Below are 17,552 nucleotides of genomic sequence, written 5' to 3'. Positions count from 1 at the left end.
TTCAATTTCAAAATGATCTCAATCTGAGAAAAGGTCTGAACAAAAGAGGTGAAATTAAATAACAAATGCAAGGTGTAGGCAGGAAAAATTATCTGTACAAATACAGAATCAAGGCCAACTGATTAGGTACCATTTCCTAAAAAAAGAATCTGGTTGTCACAGATAATCACATGCTGAACATGAGTCAATATATCATGCTGTTGCAAGAGAGGCTCTTATCATAGCTGGACACATAAGCAGAAATATAACCCAAAAAATGCCTGAATGAATCACTTCACTCTCAGCACTGATAGGGATTGTGTCAAGTTTTAGGCACTGCACTTTAAGAATAATACAGAATGGTGAGAAAGAAAAGCAAAGTGAAAAGAAACGCTTTCTCAGATACACAGAAAGAGGGCAAGCCAGGTAGCCTAACAAAAGGATGGGAGAGGAACGTGATAACTCTAATCTAGTAACATGAACTGTTGCTGCAAAGAGGAAGAGAACGATCTCTTTGTCATGACCCTGGTAGACAGAATAAAAATCAATAGGCTTACAGTGCAGCAAAATTCAGGCAAAAGGTAAGGAAAATCTTTCAACTGTCAAAGCAGCACTGGAATAGCTTATCTGGGAAATAGTGGAGTCTCCATCAATGACAATTTTAAAGAACAGTTTAGCCATCTCAGGAATGATAGATAATCCTATCACAGACTAACAGAATTGTTGAGGTTGGAAAGGATCTTGAGAGATCATCTAGTACAACCCCCATCCTGCTCAAAGCACTGGACACAGTACTCCCAAAGTGGCCTCATCAAGGCTGAGCAGAGGGGAAGGATCACCTCTCTCGATCGGCTGGGAACACTCTGCCTAAATGCAGCCCAGGATACTGTTGGCCTGCTTTGTCATGAGGATGCATTGCTGCCTTATGTTCCATTCGTTGTCCACCAGGACCCCTAGGTCCCTCTCTGCAAAGCTGCTCTCCAGTCAGTCATCCCCTGGTGTGTACTAGTGTCTGGAGTTATTCCTCCCCAGGTGCAGGGCTTGGCACTTTCCTGTGTTGAACTTCATGAGGTTCCTCCCTGCCCATTTCTCCAGCCTGTCAAGGTCCCTCTTAATAGCAGCAAAACCAGCTGCTGTATCAGCCACTCCTCCCAGTTTTGTATCATGTGCAAACTTGCTGAAGGTGCACTTTGTCCCATCATCCAGGTCATTAATGAAGATATTAAACAATATTGGCCCCTTTGTCAACCTCTGGAGCACACTACTAGTGACTGGCCTCCGACTGGACTTGGTGCAGCTGATCACAACCCTCTGAGCCTGGCAGTTCAGCTAGTTTTCAGTCCACCTCACTGTACACCTATCTAGCCCATACTTCATCAGCTTGTCTACAAGGATGTTATAGGAGACAGTGTCAAAGCCTTACTAAAGTAAAGGTAAACATTCACTGCCCCCCCCCCCCCAACAACCAAGCCAGTCATTTCATCATATAAGGCTATCAGGTTGGTCAGGGATGATTTCTCCTTTGTAAAGCCATGCTGACTACTCCCAGTCACCTTTCTGTCCTTCAAGTGTCTGGAAATGGTATCCAGGATTTGTTGCTCCATCACCTTCCCAGGGATCAAGATAAGGCTCACCAGCCTGTTGTTTCATTCTTCTTGGCCTTCTTTAAGATAGGAGTCACATCTGCTTTCTTCCAGTCCTCAGGAACCTCTCCCAATCATCATAACCTTTCAAAGATAATCGAGAGTAGCCTCACAATGACATCAGCCAGCTTGCTCAGCACTCGTGTGTGCATCCCATAAGGTCCAATTGATCCTCCTCCTGATCCTCCTCCACCAAGGGTAAGTCTTCCTTCTCCAGACTTTCTGTCTGGTCTGAGGGACTTGGGATTCCTGAGGGCCTGTTGTAGGAATAAAGACTGAAGTGAAGAAGGTATTCAGTATCTTGTCCTTTTCAGTGTCCTTTGTCACCAGGGCCTCTGCCTCATCTAACAAAGGGCCCACATTTTCCCTAGCCTTCCTTTGGCTGTTGCTACTTCTGTAGAAGCCTTTCTTGTTGCCCCTCATGTCCCTTGCCAGATGGGCTTTGGCTTTCCTAACCCCAACCCTGCATGCTTGGAGAGTGTCTTTATATGCCTCATGGGTTGCCTGTCCCTGCTGCCACCTCTTGTATGCTTCTTCTTTATGTTTGAGTTTAGTCAGGTGTTCCTTATTCATCCATGCAGGCCTCCTGCCACTCTTTTTTGACCTCCTGCTCATTAGGATGGACCATTCTTGAGTTGGAGGAGGTGATCCTTGAATATCAGCCAGCTCTTTTGAACACCTCTTTCCTCCAGGGCCATATCCCATGGGATTCTCCCAAGTAGGTCCCTGAACAGGTCAAGTCTGCTCTCCTGAAGTCCAGGGTTGTGAACCTGCTTTTTGCCCTGCTCCCTCCTTGCAGGAGCCTGAACTCCACCTTGTTGTTACTGCAGCCAAGGCTGACTGTGAGTTTTCCAACTCCGACCACTCCTTCTTTGCTTGTAAGTATGAGATCTAGCAGAGCACCTCTCCTTGTCGGCTCCTCAATCAACTGTGCTAGGAAGTTGTCATCAATGTGTTCTAGTAACCTCCTGGATTGCTTGTACACCACCATGTTGTCCCTCCAGCGGATACTGGGGTGGTTAAAGTCCCCCAAGTACTCAGGGCCTGTGAACATGAGACTTCTTTCAGTTGTCTGAAGAAGATCTCATCTAATTCTTCTTCCTGATCAGGCTGTCTATAGCAGACACCCACTACCACATCCCCCAGATTGATCTACCCACTAATCCTGACCCATAAGCTCTCAGCTGGTCCCTCACCCATCCCCAGGCACTTCAGAGAGGTACCCAGTTGTGCTGATTTCCCAGAAAAGGTATGGGAGCTTTCCCCGGAACAATATCCCATAGGCACTTCCTTATTCACATGCATACGCTTGGGGTGACCCCTCTTCAGCCCTGTTTTGTTGACTATGAGGTCCCTTCTGTTCACATCACCCCAGATCAACCCCATTCACCACTTCTTCACTTGATTGTTGGTCAGTCTCTCCCTCCCCCCATCATTCCTAACTTAGAGTTCTCCTTACCAGGTTGGCCAGACTGTTGGCGAAGATGCTTTTACCCACTTAGTTACGTGGATGCCGTCTCTTCCCAGCAGTCATTGATCCTCAGAGAAGGTACCATGGTCATAGAAAACAAAACCCTGTTGCCAACACCAGCTGCACAGCAATTGTTGGCCCTCAGGATCTATCTAGTCCTCCTCAGGCCCCTCCCCCTCTCCCTGCAGGATCTAGAAGAAACCACCTGGGTCCTTGAAACCTAGAAAAACCTCTCTTGTAAATGCCCTTGATCATCTCCTGCAGAGCCATTTAGTCATGCCTGAAGCTTTCCAGGTCTCCCCTGGCAATATCATTGGTGCCCACATGGCAGAGCAGCAGGGGATAGTAGTCTGAAGGCCAGATAAGCCTTTGCAGCTTCTCCACAATATCCTGAATGAGAGCTCCTGGCAAGAAGCAAAGCTCCAAAGGTGACAGGTCAGGTCAGCAACTGGGGCCTCCATCCCCACAGTAGGGAGTCTCCCACTGCTAACACTTGCTGCTTCCTGCTCATGCTCCCATGTGGCTCAGGCTCAGCTGGCACAGATGCTTTATCCAACAGCACTCCCAGTTCCCCATCAGCTCTAAGAGCAGTGAACCTATTCCACAGCTGTAAGTCTTCAGGTGGAGCAGGAGTTTTCATTCTGGTGCCAGAAGTCACCAGCTTCCAGCCTTTGCCATTGTGGGAGATGCCACTTTCCAACCTGATAGGCACAAACTCTGCCCCTCTGCTACAGCTGGAAGTTCAGATTCTTGAGCAGGAGTAGGAGTAGCAGTACTATTTTGGTGTAGGAGCAGGATTGCCAAGATGAACTCTTTAGCTCCCTAATAGCCCTGTTTTTCTATGATTCTGTGATGTTGTAGTCTGAAGATTTTCATGAGCTTGTTTCATTCGGTTCAGACTTAGATAAATTTTGAGGCCAAATGCCTCTACAAAACTGTCAGTCCCTGTATGTTGGCTTAGCTCTGAGGCATGAAACTGCTTTCTAGAGTGTCTTGACAGCTCAGCAGGTCTATGTGTTGGACTAATTAATGATTCATGCTAAATATTTCTCATTGATGCATGAAGGGAGATTAATTTTCATGGCTCGTTTCAGTCAGCAGGAACAGTCCCTTGATGTCCAATCACAATTAAAAGTTACATAGTTTTATACCTAGCTTAGAATCTCACTAAATATTTTTTTGTGTCAGATAAAGGAAGTATTTCTAAGTGTTTCTATCTTTGATGCTTTACATTGATAGTCACAAAAATACATTAACACTTGATTAGAACAGATCAAGTGTTACTTCAGATAGTATTTTATTAAATAATATCTATTCATCAAATTTCCACTCTTTTGTGGAAATATGTAGGTTTTGATGAAATGGGTAAGAGTGGAATATCCATCAGTCTGATGATTAAGCAGCTCATGTGGAATATAGGAGACCCAGATGAAATTCTTGTCCCTCCTGAACCGGCCACAGCCTTAACCTATGCTTTTCCACTTCCCGGTGAGTACCATATTCACCTAGATGTTGGGTCAGATTCTTTAGCCATTGAATACATCCATCCATTCACAGATGTACATCTCTAACAGAAATAAATAGGGAAATTCCTGTCTCAGAATAGCAGATTTATTGATGATTAAAGCCTCCAGGGAGAATATGAGATACTTAAATTCAGTGTCACTAAAAAATTCAAAACATCTCAGTCAAATGCAAGCCAAATACTGAAACCTTTTCCTATTTTGTGACACTGAATCTTGTTTTCCTTTCATCTCTCCCTATATATATTTGAGGTATTATCAATAACTGATATCTGTTGCTGGAAGCGCATTCATCATTCAGTACTAGAGAGTTTACTTCACTTGTGGAGTGAGAAAAAGGAAAAAAGTTCTGGGGAAGTGAGAAGACTGGGAAATGCAGCAGAGGAGAAAAATAGCAGAGATAAGAATAAGAAGGCAAAGACTGAAAATATCCCAGCTTTAAAGAGACAGGAGGGGGAGGCAAAGGGGAAGAAGGCAATCTAAAAGGTGTAGGATTCAGCCTGCCTAATTCAGTTGTATTCTAAATTGTATTTCAAATTTAGGTGCCATTTCACGCATCCTTACTTGATTCCAAGAATACTTAACTCTTCCCAGTAATGAAGAGACCTTATTCACAGAAAACTTACTCACTTATTGGATAATTTGTTCAGTGGGCTCCTAAAATTTAGTACACAAAGTTAAAGTTAGGCACACTGGCTCCCACACAGGGTCTCAACAGAATGAAGAAATAAAAACTGAGTCCTCAGAAAACAGATTTACAGTCTGCATTGTAGGTGGTTTTAGTGCATCTGATAGGATCCATTCCTCACAGGATTATGAAACCCTGATTCTATCTCCAAACTTTTATAATTATCTAAATTGAAAGACAGACAAATGATAGTGGAAAGGGAAGTCCTGTTATCCCCCTTTACAGAAAGATCTCAGCTTGGCATCAGAGGTTGGTTTCATAAGCAAGTCAAGTGATTTAGTTTTGTATTCACCACATCAAGTCAAAGTCTTGTGCAAATGATCATTATTATAAGGTACTTCGTACATCATAACTGAACAGGTGCTGAGTCTGATTTCGACATGGGGCCAAATCTGTAATCGGGACAGGAATTAGAAATTTGAATTTGGAAACCAACACCAGAATTCAGATTCAGAGATCCAGGCTTATGGCTTGTATTTAAATCATGGAGATAAAGACAAATGGATTGAAACTGTGTCTCCAGAGATATAATGGCTATTGCCATTGAGAGGAGGGATATTAATGCCAGAACAGCTGAGCCATAAGGAGATGGTTGGACTAATGTCCAGTTTGAATCACCTAGCATTCAGTAACAACAGTATCAGGGTATATTTAAAATGCTGATAACTGATTATTTGCATTGGTCACTGAAAAAATCTCTGACTTGAGAACATTTCTTGAGAGTCCTCCATCTTTAATATCACAGTAGTCTGTATTTTCCTATTTTTTAATGTTATGTTGATATTACAAAAAGACTACAAGAACCTGTAACACTGGCCTCTCTTTAACTGTGACTTCATGCTTCACATGAACCATCATCACAAAGGAGAAGGTTTCAGGAAGCTTAAAAAATCTGCATGAGGAGAAAACCCAAAGTTTCACAATTGCCTATCTCAGTTCAAAAAAATCATCTGAAGTTTGTTACTGCATTAGTCTCAGTGACTCTCAGTCTCATTCTAAATCTTATCTGAAAAACATCTCTTGGTCCTTTAGTCTATCACCATATTTTCACACTCCCTCTCTTCATCATTTAAATCTGTAATTACACTATAAAATTCTTTGGGGTACAATTTGCATAAGATACTATACAAAATTTTATTCTTTTAGCAGAGCATACAATTTCTGCAAAAGACCAGAAGTAACAGAAGAGTGCAAGCACTATCTTACAGTGAGTCACAGCTCCCATCTATGCACTTACTAATAGCAATGGTACCCCATAAATTACGATTCTGTGCCGACACTAACAGAGTATGTATGGAAAAAATTACCATCTGGAGATAAGGTCAAAAGTAAATGAGCCATTTCAGAAAGCAAGGAAAGAATGTCCAAAACAGTGATGAACACTGCAGTTTGTTAATTGCTTAATGTCATGTTGTAACTAGAACTAAAACTTTCACTGTTTTTGTGTGGAAGAAAATGTATGTGGATTATATCATTGTAGGCAGCAGAGTTTCCAGAGTAGGTTCAGGGTCAAGTGTGAATTGAGTTATTATTTTAGAAATTTGAAGAGTTAAGTATCCCCCTCCCCCTCTCCATCTACCCCCATCAGTACGGTTTTAACAAATTTCATCTAAATTCCCATTTTTCCTCATGACTCTCATTCTCCATTTCAGTCGTACTGACATTTAAAGCTGGGGGGGGGGGGGGGGTTAGCTTAGATTGCATGCCAAAGAAGGGGTTGGTATGTGCATACCAAAGTGTATGAGTCAATTACACATAAGCACAGAAACTCATATATTTAAATTTACAAACATGCCTCAGTGCTTTGCTGGACTGGTATATTAGCAAATTTTCTGTATTAATAAGCCATGTTGTACAAGCAGTAATTTTTTTGCCAATAAAATAGGGCTCTCTTTTTCCACTAACCTGTATCTGAAGTACCACCAAATCTCCATCAAGGGCACTCTTCATTGGTAGCATTTTGAAACACAATTCAATTTGTCTCTTTTTCTCAGCTACTTTCATCTTCAGAAATCTGATTTTTTCATCCATGACTTGCATCTCAATGTCTCCATTTCTACACATCATCTCTTGCAAATTTATTTTATCATATAAAATGCATACTTCTTCTTCTCTAGTTTTGAGCAAAATACCACTGCAATAAGCCCAAAATGGAAAGGTAAAATTTTAAATTGTTTGACTAATATTCAGTGTAATCCAATCAAGAATATAACAGGCAAACCTGAAAGGCAGTAATAACCTGGGAAAATGTACAAAGATTTCACAAATACTATTTTAATATTATGTAAACAGGTAAAATCATGAATAGGTAACAAAATACTCAAATTCTGAAAATTAAAGAACACAAAATTGCAAAGGTTACTTCGGGTTCTCATATCATTTGTAAAGTTTTTCTGACCTTCCGTAGTATTCATTTAAAAAATGCGTAGCTTTACATCTCCTGCATTTTTGTACCATATCTGTGCACAAAGCACAAACAGAAGAGGAGGCTACCAGCTCTTGAGGCATTCAACAGACAAGCTGCCGTTGTTTTGGGTGATAATTCTGAAGAATGAATAGCATCACCAGAAACAGCAAACATCTCTAAAATGCAACGCACCACTGACAACTGCAGTGAGGCAGGCTGTTTAGTGAGATATGAGAGTGAGGCAGCCTTCTAGTATTCCTAATTAAAAGTGATCATAATTTGAAAAATACTGTTGATTCATGAATACAAGCCAAAGCATATGCGACTTATGGTGGGCCTGTTCAGGGCTATTTCAAAATTAAACATATTACATCAATTTTATATTTATACCTTTCGTTTTGTTGCTGAACAGCCCTGTCATATTTTTTGTGTAGCTGTACAATTTCTTCTTCAATACTGGTGATCATATTTGTAAGTCTGTCAAGATTCAGCAACCGTTCCTCTTTCTTTTCTTTCATCTCATGCATGATTTGTACAATTTTGCAATAATCTTTTTTGAGACTGTCTTTAATTGCTACATTATTTGCATTCTTCAGGCGGCGTCTCTGCAGTTTTCTTTAACAGAAGAGAAAAGTAGGAGAGTTTTTAGTCCTTACAATTTAATAAATATAGCAGAGCTTAAACTAATTCCTCAAATACACAAAGGCTCTTCTAGGCCACTCTAATGCTTCACAGAAGTATTAAAAGAGGTAGAAACACTCTCTGGGAACAGCTTGTCCATGCAAGCTTTTTCCAACTTGAATAGAACTGGATTAGGGCCCAAGGAAAATGCTATAAACAGAGCACTGCACTACAGCTCTTTTCTTCTTAACTGGGTACCCCAAAGGGCCATAAGAAATATAGTTCAAGAGTAGCAGGATAAACTGTGAGGCGAATTCTTAATGTGCAGAAATCCTACCCTTTTCTTTATTTAAGCAGTAATATTTAAATAATATCATGGTTATAATTCAAAGGACTCCATGTTTATTATTTATAAACAACAAACATATCACCACATTCTCATGAGAATGGAAATCATCAATCTCCCTGCTTTACAGATGAAAAAAAAAAACACAGCAAAAAGATGAGTGGCAAAATCACATTATAGATCCATAAAAGTATCCATGCTAGTATCTAGATGATGGTCCTTCACTTAAAAAAATTGTTACTTAAATAATCAAAATAATTATTTTTTTGTTGCCACATGTATCATTCATTTGCTAACAACATGGAATTCAGAATTACTTCATTTAATCTGTGGTAAGTACCACTTCTTGATCAAGACCCTCCTTTATCTATATGGGGAAGATATTCATCTCAACATACAAAAGAGAGAGTGAAAGAGGAAGCACGGTCTCCTGTTAAAATAGAGAACTACAGATGAAATATCCAGCCTCCTGTCCTTGGTTCTTTCATTAAATTGTTGAATCATTCTGTTCAAAGCAGTGAGCTTCTTACTGGTTCCTTTCCCCCTGCGCGTATAGGGATACGAGCACTTTCCCGTTGCACAGGGTATTACTGAATTGAATTAACCTTTCGTAAAGCAAGTTTCCCTGAAAGAATGACAGTACTACAGAAATGCAAAATGTTATGAAATATTTTATGAAAAACCTTTATCTTGTTTGGACTGATACTCTGTTTGTCCTCCAAACTGGGCAGGCTGCAGTTAAGTCATTGATACTAAACTGTATTACTCAGATTACACCTATTTTCCACAGGCAGTAGAATTACTGATAATTCAGTTTTAGCTAGTTTTAAATCCAGGTTTGCAGAGATCAAAATGTCTGTTGGATCTGTACTGGGATAGGGTCATCTGCAATAATTGGATATCTCTGATATCTAGACAATATATATTTGTCTTTTTAATCTTTTTTCTTCTCCTTTCACCAGAAATTGATTGAGAAGGCTTCAAAAATTTTAGGACAGAACGTCAGCTTGTGCAAGTCAACAAAATCATGTAAATCAGTGAAGGTCTACTCCTCTTCTAGCTAGCTCCAGCATGACTTCAGAATCAAGCTCCACAGGGTTTCACAGTACACTCTGGGTGTATATATCCCAAATGCATTCTTGAGTCTGGTTGTGCAATTTTTTGGCACCAGAAAACCAAGTTTTTGGCAAACCAAATTATTTGTAAACTGAGTTTTCACTGCGCTGTTTTGTATACACAATTAACTATTCACAGACATGTCAGTTCAGCTATCCTACTTTCCAAACTACCAATTTCAGAGCAATTGCCATTCTACCTATATTGTCCAGTTGTACCAAGCAGATCTTCACTAGGATGCCCGCAAAAAGACATCTGCACTAAATAATGGTCTAGGAAAATATACAGTCATATGCACCAACTGTTCCTCCTCGTCTTCTTTGTCAGGAATTTAACCTTTTGCTTTGATTGAAATTGCCTAGAAACTGAAACCATATTTTGTTTGATCCGAGATATATATTCCATAAACTTCAATTTGAGGTTGAACCAAGAAACTCAGTTTGTTCTAATTTAATAATTAGGCAGCCTCATTATTAGCTAGTGACTCATTTAATAGTACCATGCAGCAGCCTGTTGTGGAATCGAATAGGTATTGGGTCTCTTTTTGCTGAAGGATAAGCAAGTAGGAGCGCAACAGTGTTGTTCACATCACATGTAACAGCCTGTTAACTCAGATAAAAAGCTCAAGAACTGTGACGCAAAGGAAATACAATGAGAGTTTCTCCCGTCTAAGGATAGGAAAGTGAGAGAGTAACAAGACAATCTTCAAAAACATTTCAGTGCTATGCAGGGATGCCCAAGCTAGTTTTCAATTGTAAGAAATTCTAACAGATTATATAAGGGTGTTGCAAAATTTATTTGTTTGGATCAAGTTTTAAAAATCAGGATAATAAATAACTATCAAGGATGATACAGTCAGACTACTCATATTTGAAGTTGAACTAGTGATCTCTTAAGACTCCTTCTGATCTTACATCTCTATAATTGTGATCTACAGTTTACTTTAAAACTCACCTTTCCCTGATTATAGCAGTGTTCCTCAAATTTTCTATCTCATTTGCTAGCAATTTTACCCTGTCTTTAATCTCAGTTGTTTTCTGCTGAGCAGCATGCACCAAATTTACACATTTATTCTTTTCATTTCGGATAACATCATACATTTTAGCAAATCCTTGGAGTCTGAAAAAATGAAAGTGTGAAGGAAATAATTATTATGATTTTATGCATACATCATTTAGATAAAAATTGCCTTAAAAAGTGTTATTTCATCTAATATGTTATTGTTATTTTCTTACTGTTTTTGAACTTCTCTTCTCCTCTTTTTGTGCTCTCTTATTTCAAGATCCTTTCTTTTTATTTCTGTAATAATATTTCGGAGTCTTATCTGAAATTTAAATAGAATTAAATAACCATTTTAGACATTTCAAAAGATCTTCAAAGAAATGACACAGACAGCCATTCCTCTTAGATGAGAAAGAAACAGTGAGATGAGATTATTCTAAAAACTTACTCTAATTATAACAAAATGCTTTTACTGTTTAGAATATTAGTGAAAGAATGAGCATGAAATATGAAGGAGAAAATTTTGGTAACAACACTAGAGAACACAATTTTTCTACATTTATTAAGCCAGCAATGACTGCTAGCAATACAGTTAACAATTTGATGCTGCATCTTAAAATGCTCAGTCCCTTCTATCTGGAGTTCTGCTGCTTCTATTAATCAGCCTCTCAGTTCCATCGCAGTATAATTATTTGGTATATCCACCACTGAAATTGTACCTTGAATTTCTGGTGCTTAAGAAATACTTTCTTTCAAGTAAGATTTCTTCTTTACTCTTTTCTAGCTCTTAAGCACTCACTGATGATTGAGTAGAATGGTGCATTTACATGTACCCCTGTGTTTTCAGTCCTTGGTAGTCCCATGTTGTAACCAGCAATGGACAGGCCTTTTCTCCCTTCCTCCTCTCAGGAGGAGATTGGTATTAGAACAAGCTGGTGGCTCTTGAGTTACAACACTTGGCATGTATGTTTGTTAATTAATTTGAATTATTTATGCTTTTTGATCTATCTGTGGACTTATTTTTATTGAAGCTGCAAAGCCTGAAATGTTTGTTTACTCTATTTTTATACATTGTCAAAGATTCCCAAAGTGCCAGACGGGTAGCTTGTCTAATTTATTAGAATACAGAAAAACAGTTGTGGGAGAGTAAATAGTTTGTTCACAGATACAAATCTGGTATTTATATAAACTGTGGAATGCCATGGCACATATGTGATGTTATAATACCAGTAAATTGCAGATATTAGAATACCAGCAAACCCAGTGACCAGTTAGTAGGAAATATTTTCTTTCCCTCTTTCTTCAAATGAGTACCAGGACTGACAGCCTGAAATGAGTCAGCAAAATAAAGATTTGTGCCTCTTCTTGGAATGAGTAGCAGTTCTACTCATCTTCCAACGTTCATATATTTGTAAAATAAAACACATCATTGCTGTACTTCAGAGAATCTCAGCTGAGGTTATCTCCTTTTCTGTCTCTTTCTTTCAAAATTGTTCATTTTATTTTGTGGGCTTGAAAGAAAATATCCTTTGAAATATTTTATTTCATTGTGGCATGATGATATTTTAATATAATATTGCACTGCATCATAAATTGCCAATACAACAATACAGTATTATATGAGCTCTATATGTTGTGATGGAACTCCGAAGTAAAGTGGGAAATGAGAGAGTCTTCTCCTGTAAGGCTTCCCTCATTAGTAATTTAATTTCTCCAGTTCTTACTTTAGAACAGTATTCCAGTTATCTGAGATAATTTTTTACCTCGGCTTTCCGAACATCCTTAGATTTCTGTTCCCTCTCTTCAAGTTTGAGCCAAGTCAGACGTGCAAGTCTGGATAACTCATCTCTGCATTGTTCCTGTTCTTTGAAAAGCCGGCCTTCTTCAGCAATACATTCTTCTAACATGTGGGTATCCATACTTGATATCATTTTCTAAATGAAAATCAAATTCAATTCCTTATGCATTGCTGCATCAGTGTTGGCAAACACAGAGTTTGAAATACTTTGTGTTTATCTGCAAAGTACACATCCATACAGTCTACATGGATTTTAAAAAATAAATAAAAATATTGCCTTAAAAATACCAGCTGAAACACCATGCATGATCCCTAAAATAATATGCCAAAATATTTTATCACCTAGAAACATTTCTGTTCCATGGTCTAGCAAGTCTTTCAGCTATTGAATATAAAAGTAACAAAATCAGAGTACACAGCAATCTGCACTAGAAAAGTTTGAAAACATGTTTTAAAATAAGAACCTCCAAGAGCTTTGTTTCTTTAAATCAAGATTAAGGGATAACTGGATCAGAGTTTTTGTAACCATATAGTGAACAGAAGTTTGATAACAAACTTCACAATTCAGTAGTCAAAAATATAACAAGATCCAACAGCTGAAAGCTAAAGCTAGACGAATTCAGACAATAAAAACCCCACACATTGTTTTACATGGATTAACCATTGAAACAACTTACCAGAAACTGTGGTTGACTCTCCCCCAATGGCAATTTTTAAATCAAGATTGGATTTTTCTAAAAGATACGCTGTAGTTCAAAGAAGAGTTAATTCAGGGCACTCCTGTGATATGTGTTATATTGGAGGTCAGGCTAAATGACCAGAATGGTTCCTTCTGGCCTTATAATCTTTGAATAATCTTACTCTCAGGTCTTACATGCCCATCGTACACGAGGGGGAGGCACTGAGCTTTCACATTAAGACGCCAAATTTAGATGTCTAAACTGAGCAAACTGTCTAAACATCTATTAGAGTTGCTGGGGATTTAGTCAATACAGTCAGTGATCTCTAAGGAGCTATTTGCTCTACCCAGCATAGGCTAAGCTCTTCAGCATGAGGCTCTCCAGGCTCCACTGACTGTATGACTAGATTGTTATTGACTGTCGTGGCAGGTTAGATACATATCCCATACACAAACAGTGACTGTAGATGTCTAATGTCTATGTGTTAAAACACAAGCTGAGTCCCACCCAATAAATCTAATGAATTCAAAGACAGAACAAAAAGAAAATGGATATGAAGATAAGAAGAAGGTATAGTATAACCACTATCTTCAACTTATGAAGTCAATCGTATAGTGTCAAGTATGAATAATCAAGACACTTGCATTTCTGCAGCGTATTTGACAGTGTGTAGACAGGCATATACAAAGGACAAAACTTTGAAGATGAAAAATTATAATGTGGAAATGCTGATTTCTCTTTGTTTCAACAAATACTGTGCCACATCCAAAGAAACCCATCACATTTCTAATTGTAATGCAGTTTATGATGGCCAGAAAAACATAAACTAGGAAAGATATTTGCTTTCTACCTTCCAATATATGACCAATTACACTGAAAAATGTTTTTCAAATATGACAAACAAGTAACTTTTAAAACTGAGCAAAAACTTTTGCATGTTTTCTCACCAGAAAGATGCAGCTAGAAACTCTTGGCAATTCTTCTACAAACAGTTCTTTTATTCTCAAGTTTGAAAACCAGCTGTTACAGGAAAAAAAGAGAAAGCAGAATGCATCACCTGTTCAGCTAAACTTTTCTTCTTCATTTCAATTTCCTTCTGTAGTTCTCGTCTTCTTTCTAATAATGGTGCGTTGTTTTTAGGGATAGTTTCTGCCTACAAAAATGTTAGGCACATGAATGATGCAAGTGAAATATACGAAAAATGTAAAATGCAGACAATCTTTTTCAAGTGGTTAGATACACTAAGAAAGGAATTCCTTCTGTCTTGCTACAATACCTAAGACTTCCTAAGAGTTCTTGGTCATTGAGTAGAGCTCCTCAGCAATACATGAAAGTTTCTCAAGTATTTCTTATAAGAATTTAACTATAAACCCTAAATTTCAAAGGCCAGTTTCAGTAAGTACTGAATTTACAAGTGTTTTTCTGCAACTAAATTATAATAAATTACAAAAAGCAACTAAGTGAAGATGTCAGCTTCCAAATTCACAGATGATTTTCTGAGTGAAATTCTGATCTTACTGAAAGAAAAAAAAATAGATTTACCACTGACTTTAGTAGGTTAGTGTTTCACATCTGTGTGGATTTGATGTCATATTTTTTACTTAGAGTTATTAAAATAAGATTTTACTGTTTCCTCCTTAGCCTTGAGACAGTCAAAAGAAACAACAGAACCAGTTATGAACTACTTCTTTTCGTTATGGGAAAAGTCATTTATTCAGTCAGATATTAAAATTAACTGTGGGGAAGAAAACATGTTAGAAACTACTTTCAAATCAGAATATATCTCAATAATCCCTGTAAAAATACTTCTGTGATATAACTTGTAGGACAAAACATTTTGTTGGCCTCAGAGTGACTAACTTCACTTGAAAATTCTTTACTGTTATAGATAAGCAATAAATAAATATACTATCTTAACTGTGCAGGCATATATTTCCTGTCTATCATTGCAAATGTATAATTCATGCATGTGGAGAAAAAAAACACATTAAATGCCACATGTGGAAGCTATACAAAGAAAGTCCACTCAACCCTGAAGTGTCCTTCTCAGATCATAACCAGATGTTAGAGTTCAAAATACTAAACTTTAATACAGATAATGAGATGTTTTGCACTTGTGAAATATTTTTCACTTCAGATTCTCTGATAATATAAAATTGGATGTTACTCCCTCACCTTAACGGAAAGGGAAACAGTAAAGGTCAAAATTTGGGTTACTTTGGCTTTAGATGCTAACTCTAAGGCTGTTTTGGTTTGACCTAGATTTGCTAAAAGTTCAGTAAAACCTATTCTAAGCAAGTTATTTTCACTCTTGTGGAGGGAGCAAACATGGCATTACTATGCAGCACATATTAGTTATCCCTCCTGCTGGGTGAGGGGCTGTAGCATCTGTAAATATATCATCTCCACATTTGCAAGGGGTGATTCTCAAGATGCCACCGAGTTCTTGAGTCTAAAAGTAGAAAGCTCATATAAACATCTTTAATCCATTAAGGACTTTCGTTGGCATAAAACAAGGCTAAACTTAGGCGCTTTTGGCTGCCTTTGCGTTGGATCGAGAGCAGAGAAGTGCGTACACGGAAAGGACGGGCGCTGCTGCCCTGGGGCCGCCGCAGACAGAGCGGCCAGTTCTCTTTCACACAGAACGGCAGCGTTTGGCAATCGCTGACCTTTCACAGCTTGTTAAGAAGAAAAACACATTTGAAGGAAGTGTTCATGTAATTTCCTTATTCTGCAAACTAGTCATTCTGCATGCAGCACGTGATTTAAAGTAAGAGAAATTCGGGGAAACACACTGATATCCTGTTGTTTCTGCAGTCACATTTTTATATTAGCATTTAATTCTTGTGAAGTGTTAACTGGAATCACACTGAATAAATGTGAACCTGGCTTACATCAGTCAAATCCCTTTTCCCAGATTCTCCTGCCTGATATTGGATTGAAATTCAGTATGAGCTTTAAGACCAAAATCTGGAATATGAGCCAGCCCATTAATCAATATTTCAGGAAATTCAGCCTAAAATCTTTTTTCGGTAGATATAGAGGATTTTTTTTCCCTGGGTGGGCTTATATTATCAGGTGATTAATTACAGATGTGAATTCAGGAGGAAATTTCAACTCCATTTTCAAATAGGAAGAAGTGTGAAAAAATGTATCATGGAATAATATTAAATATTATTGAGTAATATTTTGAATTTTATGAATAGCACAGCTACATATGAATGGTTTTTAATATTATGAAGTTATTTTTAAAAAAATTTACAGTGATGTAAATAAGACTTATTTTCTGCACTGCATTGCTTAGAAGGACCAGGAAAAATTGCAATGACACTGTATCAAGTTAGGAAACATCAACAGCTTACACTTTTAATAATTAACAAATTATTCTCCTGTGAAAAACAATTACTTGACTAAGCAAGATAAATTTTATAAGACTGTCTTACAACCTAGACTAAGCAAGGACCCAATGTAGGAGAAAAGTTAAAAACCAGAGAGTTCAGTAGCCAGTAATGGGAGGAAGAGGATATGAAGGAGTCCTAGACAAAGTAAATTTTTAAGAAAGAACTGAAAGGAGAAAAGCAAGGAAAGGTTTGGAATAGACCAGCAGAATGAGACTGCCCTTTAACAGCAGTGTAGTAGAAGGCACAAATAAAACAGAAGAAAGAAAAACAGTACAGAAAGAGCAGTGGGAGAAAAACTGGTACAGGGAGGAATCAGAAGAGTGAAATATGAGTGGGTATGAAGAGAACACAGGGGATTACATTGTATCATTGAATACCAAATTTTATATACTGCTTGTTTCCTGTCTCCTGGAATAATCTTAAATACATTATAAATGATTTATAGTAATAGATAAGCAATCTGCAAATTTAAAAAAGATGTATCTTTTTGTCATCTAAAATAAGACCTGGAATCCTGGCAATACCTGAGTCTATTTGTCTGATACAATTTTTTTTATGCCAATGGGCAAATCACTATATTATTTCTCTCCTTATAAAATGACTATATTCCTACAGTGCCTTAAAGGAAGGCATAAGGACCCTAATCCCACACTGCCAATTTAATCTCCCAGCTCTTTTTGATAGGATGCTTCCACCCTAAAATCCATTTCTTAAGAATAACTTGAATATATCTTGATGCAGTAGTTTTTGTACAGCTATTCTTAGCTAAAGCTTTCTTTGCAAGGTGTAGCAACACTCTGGACACTTTTCCATTCATAAGACTTAAAAGAGTCTTCTCCTCCAGCTCTTTTAGTACCAGTCAAAGGATTTTACTACC

General features: G+C 38.0%; 1 protein-coding gene across 1 annotated transcript in view; it reads right to left on the bottom strand.

Moving 5' to 3' along the window:
- Window positions 1-17,552, bottom strand: part of CCDC146 (coiled-coil domain containing 146) — an 82,472-nt gene that overhangs the window by 6,987 nt on the left and 57,933 nt on the right. The window contains exons 9-14 of the mRNA XM_067316787.1: window positions 14,332-14,427; window positions 12,560-12,730; window positions 11,030-11,118; window positions 10,749-10,913; window positions 8,102-8,326; window positions 7,210-7,438 (exon numbers count right to left, since the gene is read on the bottom strand). Coding sequence (XP_067172888.1) covers window positions 7,210-7,438; window positions 8,102-8,326; window positions 10,749-10,913; window positions 11,030-11,118; window positions 12,560-12,730; window positions 14,332-14,427 — 975 coding nt within the window. The remainder of the gene's footprint in view (window positions 1-7,209; window positions 7,439-8,101; window positions 8,327-10,748; window positions 10,914-11,029; window positions 11,119-12,559; window positions 12,731-14,331; window positions 14,428-17,552) is intronic.

Source organism: Apteryx mantelli, chromosome 1 (genome assembly GCF_036417845.1).
Source record: "Apteryx mantelli isolate bAptMan1 chromosome 1, bAptMan1.hap1, whole genome shotgun sequence".
Classification (NCBI taxonomy): Eukaryota; Metazoa; Chordata; class Aves; order Apterygiformes; family Apterygidae; genus Apteryx; species Apteryx mantelli.
The sequence above is the reverse complement of the archived record's forward strand: the minus strand, read 5'-3'. Positions and strand labels throughout refer to the sequence as shown.